Source organism: Peromyscus leucopus, chromosome 4 (genome assembly GCF_004664715.2).
Source record: "Peromyscus leucopus breed LL Stock chromosome 4, UCI_PerLeu_2.1, whole genome shotgun sequence".
NCBI lineage: Eukaryota > Metazoa > Chordata > Mammalia > Rodentia > Cricetidae > Peromyscus > Peromyscus leucopus.
In genome coordinates, this window is record NC_051066.1 from 101,966,280 (window position 1) to 101,989,072 (window position 22,793).

General features: G+C 42.5%; 1 protein-coding gene across 4 annotated transcripts in view; it reads left to right on the forward strand.

Moving 5' to 3' along the window:
- Window positions 1–22,793, forward strand: part of Galk2 (galactokinase 2) — a 112,880-nt gene that overhangs the window by 55,229 nt on the left and 34,858 nt on the right. For all 4 annotated transcript variants that reach the window (XM_028892704.2, XM_028892703.2, XM_028892705.2 and 1 more), the window contains exons 6-7: window positions 7,127–7,225; window positions 8,660–8,812. In XM_028892704.2, the coding sequence (XP_028748537.1) occupies window positions 7,127–7,225; window positions 8,660–8,812 (252 nt within the window). The remainder of the gene's footprint in view (window positions 1–7,126; window positions 7,226–8,659; window positions 8,813–22,793) is intronic.

Genomic DNA, 22,793 nt, shown 5'->3' on the forward strand with positions numbered 1-22,793 from the left:
AGAACATGAAGTTGGGTGGGGAGGATCTGGGAGGAGTTGGCGAGGGGAAAAACATGATCAAAATACATGAGTTATTATTTTTTTTAAATAAAAATGTATGAGGTTCACAGCAAAATTTTTTTGAAAAACATGATCAAAATACACGAATTATTGTTTTTTTTAAATAAAAAGGTATGAGGTTCACAGCAAAAATTTTTAAGCATTTTAATTAAAATACAGTTATATCACCCCCCCTCCATCCTTTTCCTCCCCCCAGCCCCTCTCATATCCCCTCCCTCCAAGCCCGCCATGTCACCCCCTACTCCAAATCGGTAGCCTCTTTTTATTTGATTGTATATATACATATACTGTATATAACTAGAACCTGCTGAGTCCATTAAGTGAACTTCAGTTGTGATGACTCCGAGTGGCCTGTTTGCTCATGAGCTGGGTCCAGGCCCTCTTGTCTCTGTGTGTTAACTTGGGTTAGTTTACTGACTTGTTGGAGCCGCCATTTCCTTCCCTGGGATATGGTGACTCCAGTTCTGATGTTAGGAAATTAAACGAGCTTGCATGTATAGGGTCTGCCCGTAGAAGACATTTGAGTCTTGTTAGCTTCCTTCCCCTTCTGTATGTGATTCTTCCTGTCTACTCAGTTATCAAGAAAGCCTCGGGGCTGGAGAGATGGCTCAGAGGTTAAGAGCACTGACTGTTCTTTCAGAGGTTCTGAGTTCAGTTCCCAGCAACCACATGGTGGTTCACAACCCTCTGTAATGAGATCTGGTTCCCTCTTCTGGCCATGCAGTCACAGCACTGTATACATAATAAATAAATAAATAAATAAATAAATAAATAAATAAATAAATGAATAAATGAATGAATGAATGAATGAATGAATGAAGGAAGGAAGGAAGGAAGAAAGAAAGAAAGAAAGAAAGAAAGAAAGAAAGAAAGAAAGAAAGAAAGAAAGAAAGCCTCGTAGTGCAAGATATCATTTGGAGGAGTCTTGTGCTTCCCTCCTCCTTTTCCTCTCCCACCATCCCTTTCTGCACTGGGGGATGAGCCTGGGACATAGATTTTTCACTCTAGCTCCACCGCCATATTAGAGCCTCCATGTTCTCTTCATTTTTTTATTTTTAAAAATTTATATTGAGACAGGGTCTCACTAAGTTGCCCAGGTTGGCCTTGAACTCATTCTGTAGTCCAGACAGATCTTGAGTTTTCAGGATTTTTGGCTCTGTCTCCAGAGTAGCTGGGAACCCAGACCTGTGCCATCAGGAGGGGCTGTTCAAATTAATGTGCACCGCCAGCTCAGCAGCTCTGGGATGGGCCTGAGGATCTGCACTTCTGACTATTTCCCCAGTGCCGTAGGCTGCACCTGAAGAATGCAGTGAGTGACAGAGGGGGCTAGGCTCCTCCTTTTGCATCTCATGACTGCACAGGTCATGGTAATGTTACGGCCTTTGTACATGCACGTGTACTCCCACAGACATCATTTGGAAAAATAGCTAAGATTGTGCACAGCATATACCAACAAGATCCTCTTCCTCCAGTCCTGGCAGGGATAGTTGATCTGGGTGAAATCTGGGACTAGACCTTTTCTTGGGATCTCCATGGGCCTAGAAACTCAAACCCTCCCACATACAATTCTGTACCCTGCCTTACTGCTGATAGCCCCTTTCCCAAATCTGGGTCTCTCCACAGTGCATCCACCCTTCTGGCCAACAGCTCGGTGAAGTAAGGAGGGAGCCAGCTCTGAGATTTCCTCTGTCCTCACAAGACACCTTGGATGTTTTCAGAGCTGCACACTCCAGCTAGACCCTCCTTTGGGTTCCTTAGCTCATGCTCTCCCCCGAGAGTGCAGGTGCGGTGTCTGTGACATCCTCACTCGCCAGTGATGGTTCTAGACTTCAGCAGGGTTTTGGATCTACTTTTGTGAAACATCCTTTGTGTTTGCTCCCGGATGCTAATTGTTTAATGTTTGATCTCCTTGTTCCATTTTCTCTGTTACAACGTAGGAAAATTTCAGCCTTGACTGCCAAGATCAGTTTTACCTGCTAGGCTCACTTTGGGAATTAGCTGCCATTATCCTCAAATTTTCATGTAGTTAAAAAAAAAAGGCAGAAGTTAAGTTTCCTCTTTCTGTATTAGAGAGGTGAAGACTTAGCAGTCACATCTTTCAAAAAGAAATTCAAGCAGCTTCCGGGTGCTGTTGTTTTCTGTGGAGCACCTAGACAGGTCTCCAGATGGGAGCACAGCAGTGAGCCACGCTACAAAATAAAGCAGTTCCCATCCGCTTTTTTAAGACACACCCTGGGATCAGGTCATGAAAAGCTACTGCCCAGGGGTTTGCCATTTTGGGGAAGAGTTTGATAATAGTCGTCCCCATAAGAACCCAGTGTTGTGAAGGGTAGGGAAGGCCTGCGGGAAGTGAGAACATTTTTGATGTGAGGAAGGGGGGGGGGCCTTAAGAGTTCCTGCCTTCCTCTTCCTCCTAACATTCCTTTCAGTCTTAGGGAAGCATACTGGTCCTTTCTCCTGGGAGCCCTCTCAGCAGACTGCAGCCTGAAGTCAGGGGAGAGCTGACTGGAGACCTGACTGGAGTCAGGGGAGAGCTGACTGGAGACCTGACTGGAGGCAGGGAGAGCTGACTGGAGGCAGGGAGAGCTGACTGGAGACCTGACTGGAGGCCTGACTGGAGAGCTGACTGGAGGCAGGGAGAGCTGACTGGAGGCAGGGGAGGTAGAAGCTGTCTAGCGCTGTAGAGTTCTGTCTTCTTTTTGAAGATCTGCAGATAAGATCAGTGTTGCTGGCCCCTCGAGGGCTGACTCTGGCTTTCTTCTCTACCCACAGCTTAGCAGAGCGGTCCACAGTCTAGTTGCTGTCCCTAAGGACAAGGGAGAAAAATCAAATGCCATTAGAGATTAGCTGAGAGGAACCCTGGCTCCTGAAGGCCATAGCTATAAGAGCAGAGGGAGCTGTGGAGGGAGAGAAAGTTCCACAGGCTCCAGCTTTGCTGGTTCTGCTTGTTAGGCTGTATGTACTTGTGGGTGTAGAGAAACCAGAAAAGTCCAGACGCTTCATACGTGTTAGAAATGTGACTTTTCCCTTTACTGCACAGAACTGGGTCCTTGAGTTCACTTTCCTCTGGGTTACCTCCAGGATGCTCATTCTCCCCCCCCCAACACCTGTTAACATGCTTTTTGACAGCTTCTTTTTTTTTTTTTTCCCGAGACAGGGTTTCTCTGTGTAGCTTTGCGCCTTTCCTGGAGCTCACTTGGTAGCCCAGGCTGGCCTCGAACTCACAGAGATCCGCCTGCCTCTGCCTCCCGAGTGCTGGGATTAAAGGCGTGTGCCACCACCACCCGGCATTGACAGCTTCTTAATTTTGTGACATCTACTGAAATTATACACAACTTCAGAAGTTGGAAGCACCAATTGTGCCTTTGTGAGCCGCTCTGGTTGATTACACTCTTGGAAGATGTGTGATGACTCTGTTTCCAGCATCTTATAGAATGGAAAGCACCTGGGCGGATTGCACATGACCCTGAGTTAGCCGGGATGACTCGGGTTCTCAGTGCCCCTCCAGGGATGACTCCGTGACCTCAGGTTGTAGTCTCCGGTTTGACAAATTCTGTTTGCCGTCTGACTTAAGCGGATGTTTTCCTCAAGTCATTTGGCTTGCTCTTAGCCTTTGTTTCTAGTCTCTATATCTTTTACTCATCTAGGACTTGCCCACCCGCATCCCTTTAGTACTGGGGCCTCAGAGCTAAGGCCCCTGAGGAAGCCAGCTATTGGGTGGGCCCACTGTTGAATTTTTCAGGCACACAGGGTTTTTTTTTTTTTTTGGGGGGGGGACTCCCTGCTCTGCAGGTGGACAGAGATGGCTTGCGTGGGGTCCTACTTTTCTGTTCTCCTTATGGTTCATTATTCTTCATTGTTGTTGAGACTTGCAGAATCTTTAGAATTTCTCTTTCCGTGAACATCTTTGAAACATCCTGTATTTGACTTCAATTTTAGCTATCTGCTTGTGTAAATCAAATGATGCTTTCTTCATTTGTGAAAATAACAACGTCAACACTTGTCAACACTTGCATGTTGCATTAGAACACTGGTCTTACTTGTCATTTAAAGTTAAGTTTTAGGATCGTCACAGTAATCCTGTGGCTTGGAGGACATTATTTTTCTCTTCAGTATAGATTTATTTAGCTTTAATAACTTCCAGTATAATGTTGCCCAACAAATGACTCAGTCTCCTTGCCTGCAAAATGGAGAAGCATCTGTTTTATGGGATTCTGAGAAGTGAGTAATTCAGACAAAGTCACTGGAGCAGTATTTAACACATAGTAAGTGCTCAGTAAATCTTCTGTTACTAATGCTATTGTTATTGTTAATACCAGATGAGAACTAGAAACTGGAAAAAGTGAAGCATCTACCTGAGATCACACAGCTGGTGGGAAGGGGAGTTCTGGCTCAGCCAAGGGTCGGGAGGCTTCTGGAACTGGACTCTTTCCACTGTATTTTCTTCGTGTAACCTAAGGTTCTGTCAGTGAGGGCAGCCTTTATCTTTTAATTCATTCCTTAATTTTCTTCACTCCTTTTCATTTTCTTTTTCTCACCACTTACAACTGTTGGCTTAGAATTTGCCAGACACAGCAGTAGCAAGTTTTGGAATGGCGCCTTCCCTGTGGGTAGGCTCTCCTTGGCATGAAGGTGTCACTCTGAATTCTGTACACACACACACACACACACACACACACACACACACACACACACGAACATCTTATAACTGTTAGAGTATACGAGGGCATACTTTAAGTGCTTTACACATTTATTTATTTAGTGTGTGCATGTGTAGGTCAGAGGTAACCTTGTAGGAGTCAGTTCTTTCTTTCTACCCTGTAGGTCCCAGGGATTAAACTCAAGTCGTCAGGCTTGGTGACAAGTGCCTTTGTTGGTGAGCCATCTTGGCAGCCCACATTAAGAGCTTTATAAACAAGTCATTAATACGTCTCAGTGCTCTATTTCCTCATGAGAAGGAGAATATTAAAATTTTGGTGATGCTCATTTGTCTTTTCACACCCCTTACAGTAGGCTGAACAGTGGCTATATTAGCCCTATTTGGGGGCAGCCACTCAGTGTGAAAGGAACTTGGACTTCAGGGTCAGATGGCTGAAGCTCAGATTCTAGCTTCTCCACATCCAGTATGAGTCCCCGAGTTTCACCGTCCTCCTCTGTGCCACGGGGAGGTGAAGGTTTGTGGCTGATTCTTTACACACTCTGCGGCATCAAGGAGCTGACTCTAACCCAAGGTCGCAGCGAGGTTGGCAGCCAGACTCTTACCTACTCACAGACTGCTGTAGGAAGTGCTTCATCTGGGCGTGTTGGTTCTTTGCATTTTTAAGTACAAGTGTTTTGACCTTTCGGTCACTAGTTTATTTTTAATGTGTCTATTATGGACAGGCCACTGACTGTGTGTACCATCAGGTCATGTGCAATGCCTTTGATGCCAAAATCCCAGTTTCACCTCATGTCGCAAGGCCAAGTTAATGTTGGTGAAGCCACATGACCAAGGAGAGCCATGACAGACACTTGCTGAGGCTGTCAGACGGTGTTTGGGCATCTCTTCTCAGGAGGGAAGGCGGCAGCAGCAGTTTATGGAGTTTTTAGTACATACCTGGCAATGATACTGAGGAAACACCACAGCTTAGCTCTCCCAGACTCAAAGTTTTTTGAGGAGAAGAGATGAAGTGGAAACATGATACAGTTAAGGACCAGTAATAAGTACCCGGATCCAGGCTGGACTACTTAAGTGGACTGTGGAATAGGTGTTACATGGACCCCCATAATCTGCTGGAGAGAGACATGTAAACCCACTTAAAGCATGACTCAAAGTGGTCATAGTGTTAGAAGTAGGGAGAGCAGAGAGGTATTCTGTGGCGTGTGTAAATTTCGGGGTGCTGAGTTGTTGAAACGGGAATAGAAGAGTCCTGAGGAAAGGTGAGTGCCGGGCAGTCAGGAAGAGCAGCATTGGTCCCTTGTTTCTGGACTGGAGGGCTTGTGGGGACAGGAGGAGAACAGGCTGGAGGGGAGATCAGAGAGCTAAGTCGTTGAAGAACTTGTGCACCATGTCAAGAAGATGTAGGTAAGCAAGTGGGCAAGAGAAGGCTGTAGTGTACCAGTGTTTTGATGTGATCACCCCGAACATCTAATAGAATAAGTGAGAAATAAATTCCTGAATTAAACCTCAGAAGAACAAACAAACAACCAGATAGCATTGTGGGTCACTAGATGGCACTGTCAGAGCTTCAGGGGTTGAGAGAAACAGGACACCGGAGTGGGCACGGCATTTCAGGAAGCCTCCATGATGGCAGAGAATCTGAGTGGTCAGCTTGCTCATATGTGGCCAATGATCTGGATATTGAATGGCAATAGGATTTGTATAGGAGGCAGGAAGTGGCACCAGGTTGTATAAATATGTGTGAGATGGTCAAGAAGACACCTCTACTTAAAAACAATGGTAAATAATCCAATTTCATGTTCAGTTTGGTTGCAAGTTTAGAAGGCTTGGATGTAAGATGAAAATTTTGAATTTATCATATTAATCAATAAGGAACAACTAATGAGCTCTTAGCATTTTCAGTATGGGTCAGGACCATGCCTCTTCATCCACGTTTCTTCATCATGGTTGTACCTAGAGTGAGAAGTTCTGTTCTTGCACTTAATGGACATGTCAGAGAGGCAGCATTACTTTTGGCTTGGAGACTCTGGCCCTGCTTTGGCTTTGGAGGCACTGGCATAGTTACTTTTTGGAGACAAAGGCAAATGAATTAGTGCCAGAGGACAGAGGCAGTGTCAACAGAAAGATGAGGAAGACTGCTTGCGCTGTAGAGTCTTTAGGGGTACAAAAACCAGCACGCGTGCTCTGTTCTCAATCGAGACTCATTATGGAGTGGTTACTTGATCTTGCTAAGTTTTCTTCCTGGGTTCAATGGTAGTCTAGAACTGCTGTGAAGAGCACATTGCTCTCTGCAGTTGCCATGTAACTGACCAGAGTTGGTACTGGAATTCAAACCTATTTGACATACCTGGCATGAAAACTAGGCTATAACTATATCCCAGTACAAATGGATGTTTGCTTTTCCAGGTGGAACTTGCAGAGATCTGTGCCAAGAGCGAGCGTTACATAGGCACTGAAGGAGGAGGCATGGACCAGTCCATCTCATTTCTTGCAGAAGAAGGAACTGTAAGTAGCATTGAGCCATTTGGAAATTTCAACTTGGGAAAGCATCTCTGGAGGGGAAGGCCTGCAGCCCCCAGCACGCGTGGTTATGGGAAGTCTGGTCTTTCAGTCTCTGCTGGAGATCGTTGTCCAACTCTTTTTTAAGTCAGGGCTGACAGTAGGGAATGTACTCTTTTCATATTGATTCCCTCTACCTTAAGCATCCAGAATCACACTTGAAACTTACTTTTCTCATGTGTCTAGATGTGTCCCCCCCCCCCCAACCCCCACCGCCCCATATCTCATTGCTAAGATGAGATTTCTCAATTCCCTCCTTGGGACCTCCCTTCCTGACCTTGCATGAAATCACTTCATCTTGTGGTGTTTCATAATCTCACGTTGGCTTTAAACCCAAATGTTCGTTCTCTTACCACATACATGCATAACCCCTCTTTTTGAAAATTACTCTTTGGTGTCATTTTTCTCTGTCAACATTTTTGGGGCTTTGGCGGTGGGAGGAAGAATGTTGATGGTGGGCCAGGAATAAATTCTTCGGTTCAATACCACTTCCTCTTGGCTATCAGCTCCTTCAGGCAAGGCAGAGGTTTGGGTTTTTGCCTGTGAACTGCCCATTACCAAAATAGAAGCAGGCATCTCTTTAAGATCTGCCTTAGTTTTTGCATGAGATTCCTTCAGGTTTGGCTGTTTTCCAAGAACACCTGGATCCTTCTTATTAAGAATATGTTTTTGTTGATTCTTCTAATTCAAAGACATGGGGTACGAGGAAATTTGTTTTAACACTAAAATTATACTTTAGGTGTTTTGGATGTGAACTGGCAAGCAGATGTGGTAGCAGGAGTTCTGTTGTTAGTGTAAGGCAGGTCCAGGGTCTGAAGAGAGTCCTCGTTCTCTGGACTTTCAAAGAGCATCACCACCTGACTTGCAGTTTCTGCCTCCAACTTAGCCTCTCACTCCACAAGCTCTAGGCTTCAGCCGGGTAGCAGTGCCTAGGGCTCCATTCACACCAGTGCCGTTTGTTTCCTCTCCAAGTACAGAAACTTCCCTCGTCCTGACGTCTCCGAGCATCCTTCAGGTCAGGACTCAGTGACTACTTCCCTTCTCAAAGGCTGCACTAAGTTGTCTGGTGAGGGCCTTCCTTTAAACATCTGTGTAAGACCCTGAACTTCACGGCGCTCCCACGGACTCCCATGGAAGCATAATTTCATGTCTTCCTGCAGCAACCGTGGGCTCTAGGAGGGCAGAGTCAGCACCTGCCTTGCTCACTGTTGCGTCTCTAGCGCCTGGTGCAGTGCCTGGCTATCAGGAAATGATGTCTGAACGAATGCGACATTTTTGTAGAGGACTTTCTTAAGATAAAAATCAATGCATAAAAGCTTGAACATTTTTTTTCTGAATCTTAATAAATTACTGTCTCCCCTGCCACTTTTCTTCCAATAGGCCAAGCTAATAGAGTTTAGTCCGCTGAGAGCCACTGACGTGAGACTCCCCGGTGGGGCCGTCTTTGTGATTGCCAACAGCTGCGTGGAAGCGAACAAGGCAGCCAGTTCCCATTTCAACGTCAGGGTGATGGAGTGTCGGCTGGCTGCAAAGGTAGGGACGTGGCAAGCCAGCGAAGCTTGCAGTGTGCCTGTTCTTTCCTGCCTATCCTCTATTGGTCTGCAGTTTCCCCCCACAGTTTAGAGCAGCTCTCTGGCTGTAGGGTAGCCCTCCAGCCGCAAGTCTTCGGGTCCAGAGCAATCGGATTCCAAACAGATAAGCCAGCAGATGCATCCTCTGCTCTGTGCTAGCTCTTCAGAAACTGGACGAGCTTCAGAGCTGAGTCTTCCGGGTGACACTGGGAAAGAGAGGAGCACAGGTCAGAACAGAAGCAGACATCGCTTCAGGATCGAACTGGTGTGAGTTTGTCCTGTAGGTGGAGAGACGGTTGGGGAAATGACAACAGCTGATCTTCTTTTCCCAACAGGGATCCTGGCAGCCTGGCTCCTCCCCTCATCCCGTAGGACACTTCAGTTTGGCATTAGGACATTACCAATAGCTCAAAATACAGATGTGATGCTATCCCATGAGCTCAGAAGGAAGATTTCTTCATACTCTGCTGGGCAAATAACTTACCAGGAGGGAGGCAAGGCTGGCCTCTGTTCCAAGTGTAGGACCTTTGGCAGCCAAGCCCTACATTTATTAAGGAAGTGTTTACTGTGTCGCCGTTGGACCGTGTGCAGCAGTCATAGCAAGGGGTCCAGGACACAGGATCAGAGAGAGTAGAGTTACAATCCAGATGCAAACGGAAGCAGGGAGCACGTAATCAGGTAGGGAGCCATGTGATATACTAACACAGGACAAAGACGTGACCCATTACAGGGTACCCAGAATGGCATGTGATGTAACCAGGAACCTGCAAAAAAAAAAACCAGACTGGACACCGGAGTTTGGATTCTGGGTCAGGAGTTCCTCTGTACTTCCTTCTCTCTTCTTCTGTTGATTTTGTCCCTGTCCACACTGCAAGCCCCACCCTGTGCTGATGAATTCCTGTGAGCATCTTCTGCTCAAGCCATCATAGCTGAGTCCCCAAAGTGTCTGAGGTCTCTATTCTTCTGTCTGAGGTCTCTATTTGAAAGAATTATAGACCTCTCGAGTCAGCATGTCTACACTGAGCTCAGTCTCTCCTCTGCCTCTCCCTGAAAGCCTTTTACTCTTCTGTCAATGAGATTGGCATGTATCAACTCCTGCATCCTCTTCTGCCCTGTTCCTTAAACCTTCCTTTGTCTTCTTCTCCCTCATTCTGCGAATGATGGGATGATGGTTTAGAAATTTAGCGTGATCAAGCAACCCCCCCCCCCTTGTTTACCACTTCCTCAAAGTTTCCCGTTGCTTTGGTGTCAAGTGAAGAAGCCTTGTGCTGAACTGAGTTGAGCTGCCAGTAGTTGGAAAGGCACTGTCCGGCAGTGGAGGAATTCACTCTTAACCATCACGGGAAAAGTGTATAGTGCAAGAAGGAAGTGGTTGTAGCAGTGACTCCAGTACCATCTACAGCACAGGACTCTCGGCTGGGGTGAAGGTGGGGCTGGGCTTCCTCCGTTTCATTAGGGTGAGTTTCTTTGTATACACTTGCCTGGCCTGTAATCCATGCCATGTGAAGAGGGCAGTCCAGGCTGCCCGGGTACCTCACCTGCTGCCCAGACAGTTTCTAGTTTTGCCATCTCCGCCATGCAAATAAGGGAAGTACTGCTGTTCATAGTTCAGTCCTGGTCCAAGGCTCAGACCACAGGCCTCCAGGCTGAAGTTCTATGGTGTTAGGTTACAGCATTCCAAGACTGGCAGTTTGGGATTCTTGGACCATGCTAGTAAAAATACTCTAATGGGAACCAGCCCCATTTTCTGATCTCTTATTAATTGTCATCCTCTCATACTTGACTATCACCGTGAGGCCTAAGGCTGGTGTATCTCACCTCGGCATCTCCTAGCATCCCCTGCAGTCACCATGGCACAGTTACACCACTCTCCTCTCAGGGGACTTCCCACATTTCCAGGACAGTTTTTTCTTAGCCCTCTTTGAAGTATTTCTAAATGACCCTCAAAGAAGCTGTCCTTGACTTCCTTATTCCTAAGCTAAGTAGAGATTCCTCTCCAATTTGTAGCACTTATATTTATTAGGTGTGTAGAGGGATCCCTACACTTGTAAAATATTTTCAAGTAGAGAGAAATAATTGGGACAGAGTAGTCAATTCTTCATTCCATAGATTTTGTCCTGGGCTTACGGCAGCCAATTATGGACATAAAAAGTTAATGAGATGTGTGTAGTTCATTTCTCAGGTAAAACAGAATGTCAACCAAGAGACAGATGTTAAACAAATGCCTGTTTCTAGAAAACACTGTTGACTTGTGTTCATCCACTGCCTGTGGCTCTTACAATCTTTATGCCCTCTTTTCTGCAATGATCCCCAAGCCTCGGGAGGAGGGGTGTGATTCAGATGTCCCATTCAGGGCTGAGTGTTCCAAAGTCTCTTATTCTCTGCACCTTGATCAGTTGCAGGTCTCTATATTGATGACCATCTACTACTACTATTGTTCTACTAAATGGGTGTAGTATTAAATAAACTACATTATTAAGTCCTACACTATGTTAAGTTCTAATGACTTAGCATTGCAGTACCATAGATTAATGCGTCCCTCAACTCTCCTCAGAATCTTCTATCTGACTCCACTTTAGAAGGCTGTATGGTTGGGAGAGGTACAGCTACAACAGTTTAGGAAAATAAAGTTGTTTTTTTCTTCATGGAAAATTTGGGGGTTGAACTTTTTTTTTTTAAAATAAAGATTGATATCTTTGAATTTGGAATTTATAGATTGAGATAACTTAAAATTATGCAGGAAAATGTTTTCACATTAAGCTTCACAGTATCTCGTCAGTACACACATTTGGAAGAAGTAGTGCTCGTTCACTGACACTTTCTGCTGCGCCACACTTCCTCCTGGGGAGGTGGAAGACTTCCGTGTTATCCTTGAAGGCTTACTCATTTGTTTTTTTCTCGTGAGGTTGATGAGTAAGTGTTGTCTTCCCAAGGAGACTCCAAACATATACAACATTATTTTCAGGGTTTTAGCACGGAATTCGAGCCCCTCTGCCAGAGCCACAGCGACCTGGAACAAGTGTGATGCATGTGACGGGTTCATGCTGTGACTGCTCTCTTCCAATGACACCGGAAGGATCCAAGGAGCTGGCTGTGTCTTGGAAGCTTTACTGAAAGTTCCTGGCCCTTTCGGGAATGTCTTCAGAGAGCTGACTACAGCTAGAAGTCAGACTAGAAGAGGCAGCATGTCTTTTGTAGTCAAAGCTTTTTTTATTTTTTTTTTATTTTTTGAGACAGGGTTTCTCTGTGAAACAGTCCTGGAACTCACTCTGTAGACCAGGCTGGTCTTGAACTCACAGAGATCTGTCTGCCTCTGCCTCCCAAGTGTTGGGATTAAAGTGTGTGCCACCACCACCACCCGGCATAGCCAAAGCTTTGGCGAAGCCATAGGTCAGAACCTCTTATTTTTTGAGGATGTCTTCTAAAGACCTTGCTATGTAGCCTAGGCTGGCCTAGAACTGGTCTAGAATAGCCTCAAATTTGCTATCCTCCAGCCTCCATCTCCTAAGTGTTGGGATTACAAGCATGTGCCATCACATGCAGTTGAAATGTGATTGGAATTTAATTGTATAACTCCATATGTGTTTAAAGGTGCTTTGTCATTGAAATTGGCAACTGAATTTGACTATTTGGTACACATTGCTCCAAGATGATATAGATAAAACACATTTTAAAACCAAATTTGCTTATAAATAAGACTTCATTCAGTTAAAAGCAGCCCAGTTCCTTTCTTTCAATTAGTTCTTTGAGAATTTCATGCCATATATTTTGACAGTAACCACCCTCCCCCAACTCTTTCAGATCCACTCTATCTCTTAACCAGCCATATTTGTGTTCCTTCCTCTCCTTTAATTTTTTTTTTTTTAAATAAACCATGATGTGTGTGGTGGTATATACCTTTAATCCTAGCCCTGGGGGAAGCAGAGGGTCAGCCTGGTCTACATAGTAAGTTCCAGGCCAGCCATTGTGACATAGAAAGACTCTGCCTGAAAAACCAAACCAAACTGACCCAAATGAAACAACAGCAATAGCACTCCAAATCCACAAACCCCAACTAAACCCTCAAGTCCCATTATTCTTGGATGTGTGGTCATACGCTGGGGAGCATGGTTGAACTACCAGGGGCCACACTCTTAGATCTGACTTAAAGAAAATGGACTCTCCATTGCCTGTCAGCTATCGTTGCCAGTAGTTTCTTGACTCGGGGTGGGATGTCATGTCCACCCCACCCTCTCCGTGCTGAGATATTGGCTGTCTTGAGCTCGCACAGGTCTTGCTCATGCTGTCACAACTGCTGTGAGTGCTGCTCACATGTGTGCTGCTGCCTGTTGTGTCCAGACAACACTGTTTCCTTGTAGCCCTGCACTGCCTCTGGCTGCTAGAGCCTTTCCACCCCTTCTTTCCCAATGAGCATTGGGAGGAAGGACTATGATGTGATGTCCTATTTATGCTGAGAATTTTGCAGTCTCCTATTCTCTGCAACTTAACTAATCCTGGGTCTCTATTAATTGCCTCTACTGCAGAAAGAAGCATTTTCTGGTGTGTGTTAAGAAATGCAATAATTTATGGATATAATAATACATCATTAGGAATTGGTTTAATACTATGCCTATTCAGCAGAAAAATAGTAGCTTCCCTCTTAGGGTCTATGACCTGTCTAGCCTCAGGTTCTTGGACCCAATAAATATGTCAAGGATGTGTTTGATCCGATGGAGCGAGCCTTAAAGCTAATGGGAGGTTACTTAAAGTAATGATTGGTTACTCCATGACATTGATTCCACTGTTGCCCCAGCAAACATGTTGAACTTGGACAGTTGTTGTAGCTCGCTGCTACAGGAGAGAGGTAATCGTCAGTCTTACCCAACTATGAACTCTGAAAGCCACAGTCCATTTTTAAAGGGGAAATATAAGAAGGTAATATAACATCCACTTAAAATTAAAGTTAATTTCTTTTAAAAAGGAGAGTTGAAGCTGGGCGGTGGTGGCGCATGCCTTTAATCCCAGCACTTGGGAGGCAGAGGCAGGTGGATCCCTGTGAGTTCGAGGCCTGCCTGGACTACAGAGTGAGTTCCAGGAAAGGCACAAAGCTACACAGAGAAACTCTGTCTCAAAAAACCAAAAAAAAAAAAAAAAAAAAGAAAAAGAAAAAAAAAAAAAAGGAGAGTTGAGATATCATTTGTCCTCATTCTAGCTTCTCAAACTTCGAGAAATAACACATTAAATCTTTAATCCTAGTTGCATATTGCAAAGAATCCAGATGCCTCTCCATAGAAAAAAACGAACTTCCTAGTTTTTTCTCCTGCACAAATACATGTCATTTGGCAAACAGGATTGGTAACATTCAGGGACATGGCTACCCTGCAAGAGAGCTTCCTTGTCTTTCAAGTCTCCTGTCATTCATGTTTCATATCATTTTTCATTCAAGAAGATGGCGGATTCCTGTCTGCCTTCTTCAGTTTCATTCAAAAGGGGATGCTGACTGTGGTTGACACATGACATGCGTTTCAGATGGAATGGTAGAATTTCTTGAGTCACACTTGGTTTTAATTTTAAGCAGATGAACTTCTTGGAGAATACTCAACTTTTAGTGTTGACTGTGGAAGGGCAGGTCTTTAGAAGATGCTTCAAAAATAATGCATCACTTTCCCCTTGCTTTAGTGTCAATAAACAAGGTATTTTTAAGCATCTTAACCATCTGTAACTCAAGCTCCAGGAGGTTGAATGTCTCTGGCCTCCACAGGCACTGGCCTGGCCCTTATGTGTGCTTAACCAACCCACATAATTAAAAAATAAAGATAAAATCTTTATATGTGTGTGTGTGTGTGTGTGTGTGTGTGTGTGTGTGTGTGTATACCTTTGTATGGGATTGTGTTGATGTGAGTGCAGGTGCTTGTAGAGGCCAGAAAATGGCATCGGATTCCCTCAAGCTGGAGCTACAGGTGTGTGTGAGCTGCTTGATGTGATGTGGGTGGGAACCATACTCAGGTCCTCTGCAGGAAAAATATGTGCTCTTAACCTTTGAGCCATCTCTCTAGACCCAACTCACTTAATTTATGACCAAGGTATAAGGAACATGAACTGGGACTAATAAGGGAAAATGCTTCTGGATGTAGGTGTAGGCAGGAAATTTCTAGATGGAACCTCGGATAATACAGGAATTAGTTTCCTCAAATTGACAAATGGGATTACATGAAATTAAAATGCTTCTCCACAGCAAAAGAAATGATAGAGTGAACAGAAAGGCTACAGGATGGAAGAAAGTTTTGCTAGCCATACTTCAGAAAGTGGAGAAACATCTAAAATAAAGAGCTAAAAAAAAAAAAAAAAAAAAAAAAAATTAAAACCCTTGCCAAAAAGCAAACGGGCCAGTGAACTGAACAGACAGTTCTCAAGTAAGTACAAATGGCCAATAAATGTCTTTTTAAACATTCAGCATCCTTAGCCATCATGGAAAATTCAAATAAAAAATGCTTTGTGATTTAACCTCACCCCAGTCAGACTGGCTATCATCAAGAAAAGGCAGGTGCTTGCATGGATGTGAGGAAAGAGAAAAGCTCATTCACTGCTGGTGGGGTGGATGTGAACTGGTGTAGCCACTGTGAAACACCTGCATGTCCGTGTTTACTGCTGCTCTCCTCACAATGACAAGGAAATGGAACTGACTTAGATGCTCTTCAGCAGATGAATGAGTAATGAAAATGTGTTGGTACAGATGCACATTTGCAAGGAAGTGGATGGAAGCCAGGCTCACAAAGACACACACTGCATGTTCTCTGTCTTGTGCAAATAATAGCTTCTAAATGGTAAGTATGTGTACGTAGGTGGGAGGAAGTGTAGGGAGAAGCCAGAGCACTAGAAAGGGAACCATGAGACAGGAAAGGAGAGGCTTTAGGGAAGAGTACCTAAACAGAACCCACGGATATGATGAAGGGGATCATTGGAGACTGGAGAGCATTCGGGGGCAGCGCTGAGAGCTGGGTGAAGAACAGGTGTGATTGCTTCTGAACTGAATATGTATTTTTTTTGTCATTATTCTTCAATACTATACTTATATATAGCATTTACATTGTAGTAGATATTGTTAACAAAAACAAAACAAAACAAAAAAACCCTGCTATTTCTAATACTATAGGAATTTTCTCTCTTTTACCTTGTGGAAAAGAGAAAGGTGAAAGATTGTATCACAGTGGAGGATATTCTCTAACTCCCATTTCTGTGACTATTAGAATCCAAGTCTAAGCTTCTGGAACAGGGGTGAAGAGAAGCCCGCCACAAGAGACCACATGCTTCGTCATGAGAGGCCACACGCAAGGGCATGGCTGTGGGGCTGTTTTTGCTTAGGAACATAAGCTGAGAGTCTGTTAAACATGCCTGCCTTACAGTATGGATTCATTCTTCCACTGTTGGCAACACATGAATGAATTTCATTTTTACTTGGAAATGGTTTCATTAAATAAAGAAGTAGACTCTCAGGTAAAAAAAATGACCAACATGTTTATTTAGCCTGGACAGACTTGCCTTGGGTGTAGGGGAGAATGACTAACCAGGAGAGTTATGAAAATGACACGTTAGAGAGAAATCCAGAGTCCCGATGTCTAGCACGCACTTTCCTCACCCCTTGCCTTGCTAAAACACTCTTGTGATCTGAGTTTGTTCTGTACCTTCTTATTACAGGAAAGTGCAGTAAACCCGTGATGGTGATTTTTTTTATTCATTTTGCTTTAGTATTGACAGCACCTTCTACTCTCAATTTTTCTCCCTCTGATTCTTTTTCACCATCAACTTTCAAAAACTAATTGATTTAGATTCATTAAAAGTTAGGGTCTTGTAGAGCATTTGAACTAAAATTAAAAACATTCAAAGCAAACTCAATAGAGATTTATAACCATTGCTTGCGTAAATGATACTTTTAAGTGAGGCACATTTTTATGTTCTTAAATTAACAAAGTGACCAGAAATCTTTAGTGGGCACAAAATTCTTCATATTTTATACATATTTCATGCCTTAAACTTTTCCAGAAATATTGTATGTCTGTTATATTGAAGGATGAAATATGTGACGCCAATAGTCAGCGTTATGGGAAGTCACGTTGGGAGGGGGAGTTCTAGCCTTGCTTGTCTACGTCTCCTCAACCCTTTGCGGCAGCATGGGCAGCAGCGAAGCAGAGAGTTTTCATGACACTTGAAGACAAATGTGCAGTGATTCTTTGGAGGCCTTGTCTGGCCGAGAGCCATCACTTCCCCACGTTCTTCAGCTCCTGTCACTCTGTGGTCAGTGTGGAACTGGTTCTTTGGCTGGTGGTAGAGTGTGCAGAGAAGTTGGCACAGTGTTCTCAGGGCTTTGACAGTTTCCTTGAATTTGAGCAGAAAACCCAGATACTCGAGACTGTGGTCAATCTCAGTCATTCTGTGTGTTCAGTAGAGTGTGCTCTGCCAGGACTCCAGTGTTGTTGTTAGCACAGAGAGTTCAGGCTACAGGCAAGAAGCAGAGGGACGAGGGGTGGTCTGGGCAGTGGAACTGCAAAGTGGCAGAGCCCCGAGTGCTGTGCTGGCCTTGCAAGCAGTGGAAAGCTGTTAGCAGGGCTTTGAAGAAATATCTCATTGGTAGCAGAAACGTACTATGTGGTTGAAGAGAAGTTGGATTGTAGAGCATCAGAGAGGTCGGATACAAAGGGAGAGCCACAGTCAGGTATGGTGGTGTACACTTGCGGGATGAGGCAGGAGGACAGCCAGTGCTACCCTGTTTCAGAACAAAACCCAAACCAAAGTAACACCACCAACAAAAAGAAATAAGAGAAAAACTACCACCAAACTGAGAAAAGAGTTTTTTAGAAAGCTTTTTTGAAATGATTACCTAAATTCTTCCAGTATAATAAAAACTCAGGAGTCAGAAATTGAGATAAAGACCTGATAAATCCAAGGAACAGTGGAGAATCAATTGGCTGACCCTCTCTCCATGTTTTTTTCTGATCCATGAGCCCTGGAAATCCCCCTAGAATCCCTCTTCTCTCTTCCTGTCCCTCTCTAGCGGAACTACTTAGTCCTTTAGCAACTCTATGGCTGATCCTGGTCAGCCAATTGCTGACTTTGATTCAGGGTGGCTTTATTGGCACAGTGGAATGAACAATTCTCCTGCAACATTTCCCCCTTTTTGTCTAAATAAAAAGGAAAGGTTTTTAACTCTAACATAGTAAAACTATATACAATAAGAACAATTATCAAGTAAGAAATACATTCATGGGGCTGGAGAGATGGCTCAGAGGTTAAGAGCACCGACTGCTCTTCCAGAAGTCCTGAGTTCAATTCCCAGCAACCACATGGTGGCTCACAACCACTTGTAATGAGATCTGGCACCCTTTTCTGGCGTGCAGTCATACATGCAGACAGAACACTGTATACATAATAAATAGATAAATCTTTAAAAAAAAAAGAAATACATTCATAATGCCTTAGTATTTGGCAAATTCAAAGAAAATTCTCTGTTATATATCCTATCTTGGTGAGCACAAAGTTTTGTACCTAATTTACTTTCCATCATCACTAAGGAAAACTGTAACTATAACTATCTGTCTTCAACCCGATTAGAGACCCAAGAAGGATATAGTACCTGAGTAAACAGGACGTATAGCGCAAGCAACTTCCAAAACTAAGAAATGGCAAAAACATTTGGCTGCCTGGACATTTACCCCCAGGTTCCTCTGTAATGTTGAGGCATACATCTTTGGCCTACAGGGTTAAAATATTTGACAGACTTTTCTGTAAAGCAGGAGTTTTGAAGAACTATTTTAACTTGTCTTGGCAAAGTTTGGTAGTTCCCTTCTTTTGTGTCCTGCTTGTCTGATTTGGACAGCATACTGTCAGCAGTTGAGGCAAGGGCAGCTCTTTTCGCCCAGTGGCTAACTTTGCCATAAATGAAAGCAAGCTCTACATGAAGGTTCTTCAATGCCTGCCATGCTCTTTTGAAGTAAATTGGTGCTGCCAGGAGTGGATGTGTCTCATTATCATAAAAAGTGTTATATTACTAAAACATTAAAATGCCATATTCTGTAGGTCTCTGAAGTGTTTGAAGACTGTCTATTTAAAATCTGTCTCTGATTGACCTTGAAAACATACTTAAGTTTGATTGTTATAGATGACTAACTACTAAGTTGTATTTCTTTATTATCCGAAATAGCTTTCAAGAACTAGAATTTTACATTACATTTTTAAACGAGCTGCATAGGTACAAAACCTTAAAAAAGAAATAGAATCATATAATACAGTATAACAAAAATAACCTTAGATTTGTATCAATATAAAAAATCCATACAATGTAAAATATTTGAGATTAGTAGTTGCTTTTTTAGTTTGAAAGTAGATTTAATAATCTACCCTTTTATCCTATCATTTCTGTATCTCCCCTTTTTCTTTTCAGAACTAGATCCCTGAATCTAATTTCCTTTGCTTAGTTTCCTCCATGACTGTGACCAATAACAACTTGTAGCCAACCCCCTTAAATGATGACAAACATCCATCAAAGTAGCAAAAAACCCACCTACCCCACCTCTTGGGAATGTGGGCGTCATTTTCTTAAAATTACTTTTTTTTTTGTTGTGGGCAATGGCATCTTTAGGGGACCCTAAAAACTGAGATAAAGATCAAGTTCAGGGAGAGCTAGCTGTTGTCCAGTCTTGGTATAATGGGAGAGTACAGGGCTTATCTGAAGTGCTTACTGGAGTAGGTTATGAGGCTGGGCCATGTTAGTTAACTGCTTTGAAATTGTCCTGAGCAGTTTGTAGTCCAAAGCTGATCTTTGGGTGGTGTTTGCCAGCTTAGGAGTGTTACCACAATCCTGGTGGATTCATCATTGTGGGGCCCCAACATCCTTTAAAAGGCTTCAAAGGTTACTGTTAGGAATGGTCACAGTTCACTGCAGAAAGCTTAAACATTTTAAATGTTGTCTGCAGCAGATATAGGAGGGGTTAAAGGACCACAATTCGTTAAATACATTCATGGTACACAAACTTAGTTCCTAGTTATCTGCTTCAGACTCAAGTCTGAAATCATGTACAGGAAGCTAGATTAAGCCTATTTCTAGAATTAGTTAGTACTCTATATGACCATTAATATCATGACAGAAGGCTTATCAATATTTAATATATATTAATCTTATAAATTTTGAGACAATATTATATTTAAAGCAAAGTTTTAAGAGTCAAAATAAAACCAAAGAATTATGGGATTAGTGGCAATAGAACAGTCCCTAGTTTTGGTTTTTCTTCTGTCTCATATCAGGTGGATCTTCTGACATAAGACAGATATTTTGGGTTTTCCTTTAACAAGCATGCTTGGGTTTAGAGAAGGAGAGAGCCATGCTCTAGTTCCAAAGCCAGCATTAACTTTTAATTGAATTGGGACTACAAAAAGACCATTTGCCTTATGTGTCTGTAGAGAACATTAGAAACAAACATTTGGGAAGATTTATGAGATTTCATCCTATTGGAAGTGTGTTATACCATTAGGGCCAATTTACTCTTTTTCTTGGGACATTTTCTCTGGATAATTCATCTTTCTTCTTCAGATGTCTCATTTGTCCAGTGGTCTTCAGATTCCTTAGTTGAATGCTTTTATTCTCCCAGGAAGACAAAAACAAAACCCTACCCCAACTTAACTTTGGGCAGTTTCCTTTCTTGGCATGTTGAATGACCACACTGTTTGGTGAACTATCGCCTCTCCTAATCAAGAGGTCTCTCCTGTTCAAATCTAATCTTTATCAATTTTGATGGTATTGATAGCTTTTCTTTTCCTGTGGAAACAAAAGCAAAACTTCTTCCCCAATGTAACACATATTCTGGTTTCCATTCTCGGGTCAACACATCTTTAAAGTAGTATACAGGCTGATTTAAATCAGTAGTTTTTTTTTTTTTCTGCTATCCAATGTCTCTCCACAGCTGTCATTCCTTTCTCATTAGCATTTAAAAAATGTAAAGTTAACAAAGCATTGTGTAATCTATCTCTGGAGGTCTTTTTTTTTTTTACCCATTTCTGTTTATTAAACATATATAAAGTGTGATTAGATCTTTCTATAACTGCTTGTCCTGTAGGATTGTGTATTATACCTGTAATATGTTTTATATTGTAATATGCAAAAAAAACAGTTTCATTTTACTAGAGACATATGCTAGACCACTGGCAGTCTCAATTTGTACAGGTATTCCCATAATGGCTGTAACTTTTAATAAATGTGTGATTACAGAATCAGACCTTTCAGAACTCAAAGCAGTTGTGCACTGAAATCCTGAATTTGTATCTATGGTAACGGTGCACATACTTTATTTTTTCAAACTCCACAAAATGAAACACATCCATTTTCCAATTTTTATTTCTTTGAGTGTCCTTTGGATTACTTTCTGCAATTAGTGGAGTTTGGTTATACAAAGAACAAGTATGGTATTTCCTTATAATTTCTTTGGCCAAGTGATAGAAAAACTTTCTTTAAACATTTGCTATTAACATGGTGTTTTTTATGGAATTCTGAGGCTTCTCGTTCACTTACCACCAATAGCTGATCAATTTCATTACCTTGTAAAGAGCCTGTTGGCTGAATCACCTTATTTATGGTTCTTAAATCTGTTAACATTCTTCATTTTCCAGATTTCTTTTAATGACAAATATAGGAGAATTCCAAGGACTGGTCAATTTATCAGTATGTTGAGCATTTAGCTGCTCCTGTACCAGCTGTTCTAATGCCTGTAATTTTTCTGATGTCAAAGGTCATTGTTACACCCAGACAGGTTTGTCAGTTAACCATTTTAAAGGTAGGACTGTTGGTAACTTTGAAAGATCAACAGCTGTTGTGCCCTGCTTATGTACAACCTGAACAGTCTGTTGACTGTTCTTGATAATATGCTTTAATATTTCCCTCAGAAGCATTCTTTATTTTACAGTTTGTTTCTGAGATTAGAGGAATGTCAATCTATGTTTTCTATTGCTGCAATGAATCACGTCCCCATAAATTCATTGCTATGCTAGTCACATATGTTTTTAATTTTCCTATCTGTCCTTCTGATTCTGTGCATTTGACCCATCTTGCACTTTTTTTTTTTTTTTTCTTTACCTGAGATAAAAGTTCCAATCCCCAGAAGTTGAACATTTACCTCCTGAGGAGGCCAATCTGGATGCCAAGGTTTTGATGAAATTGTTGCATTTGCACCTATGTCTAGCAAACCTTCCATTTCAATGCCGTTTATATGTATTTTTAGTTTTGGTCCCTGATCATTTATTGCAGTTTGCCAAAATACTTGTTTTCTAGTCTCTCCTGAACTTTTTTTTGTATCTATAGAAGTTGTTCTGTCTTTGGTTACATCCAGAACAGTGTGGTTTTAAAGAACAGGTATTGTCTTTTAATTGCTCTGTGGAGGAGTTTCCCCAATGCTGACGGGGGAATGATTGAACTAAATTTGATGTTGGGGCCAGTGAGAGGCCCCCTAAGGTATTTCCTGACAGCACAGGGTTACCTTGCCTTTTCCTTGTTGATCTGCATTCATGAATCCAATACTGGCCTTTGCTATACCTTCTGCATATTGCAGAAGACTGGGGCCTTTTGTTTGAGTTATCTCTAGAAAAAAAGTTATTTCTAGGAACATCTTGCCTGTAGTTCCTCTTCAAATGACTTCACCACAATTAAAACATTTGACATTTTGATTTTTCTTAAAATTTCTACAAATTACTTCTATCAAGGTAGCATCATATGTGTGAGATCCAATATCAGCTGTATTTCTAATCCATTCATCTGTTGGTGCTAATCTTGCCTTTAAAGGCCTAATCACCCTTTTTATTCTGAATTAGCATTTTCAAAAGTAAAAGATTTAATTAATATTTGTTTAACTTCTGGATATGATATTAACAGCTGAAGTCAATCTTTGTAAAAAAAAAAATCAGTGAAGGCTTCTTTTGGGCCTTGT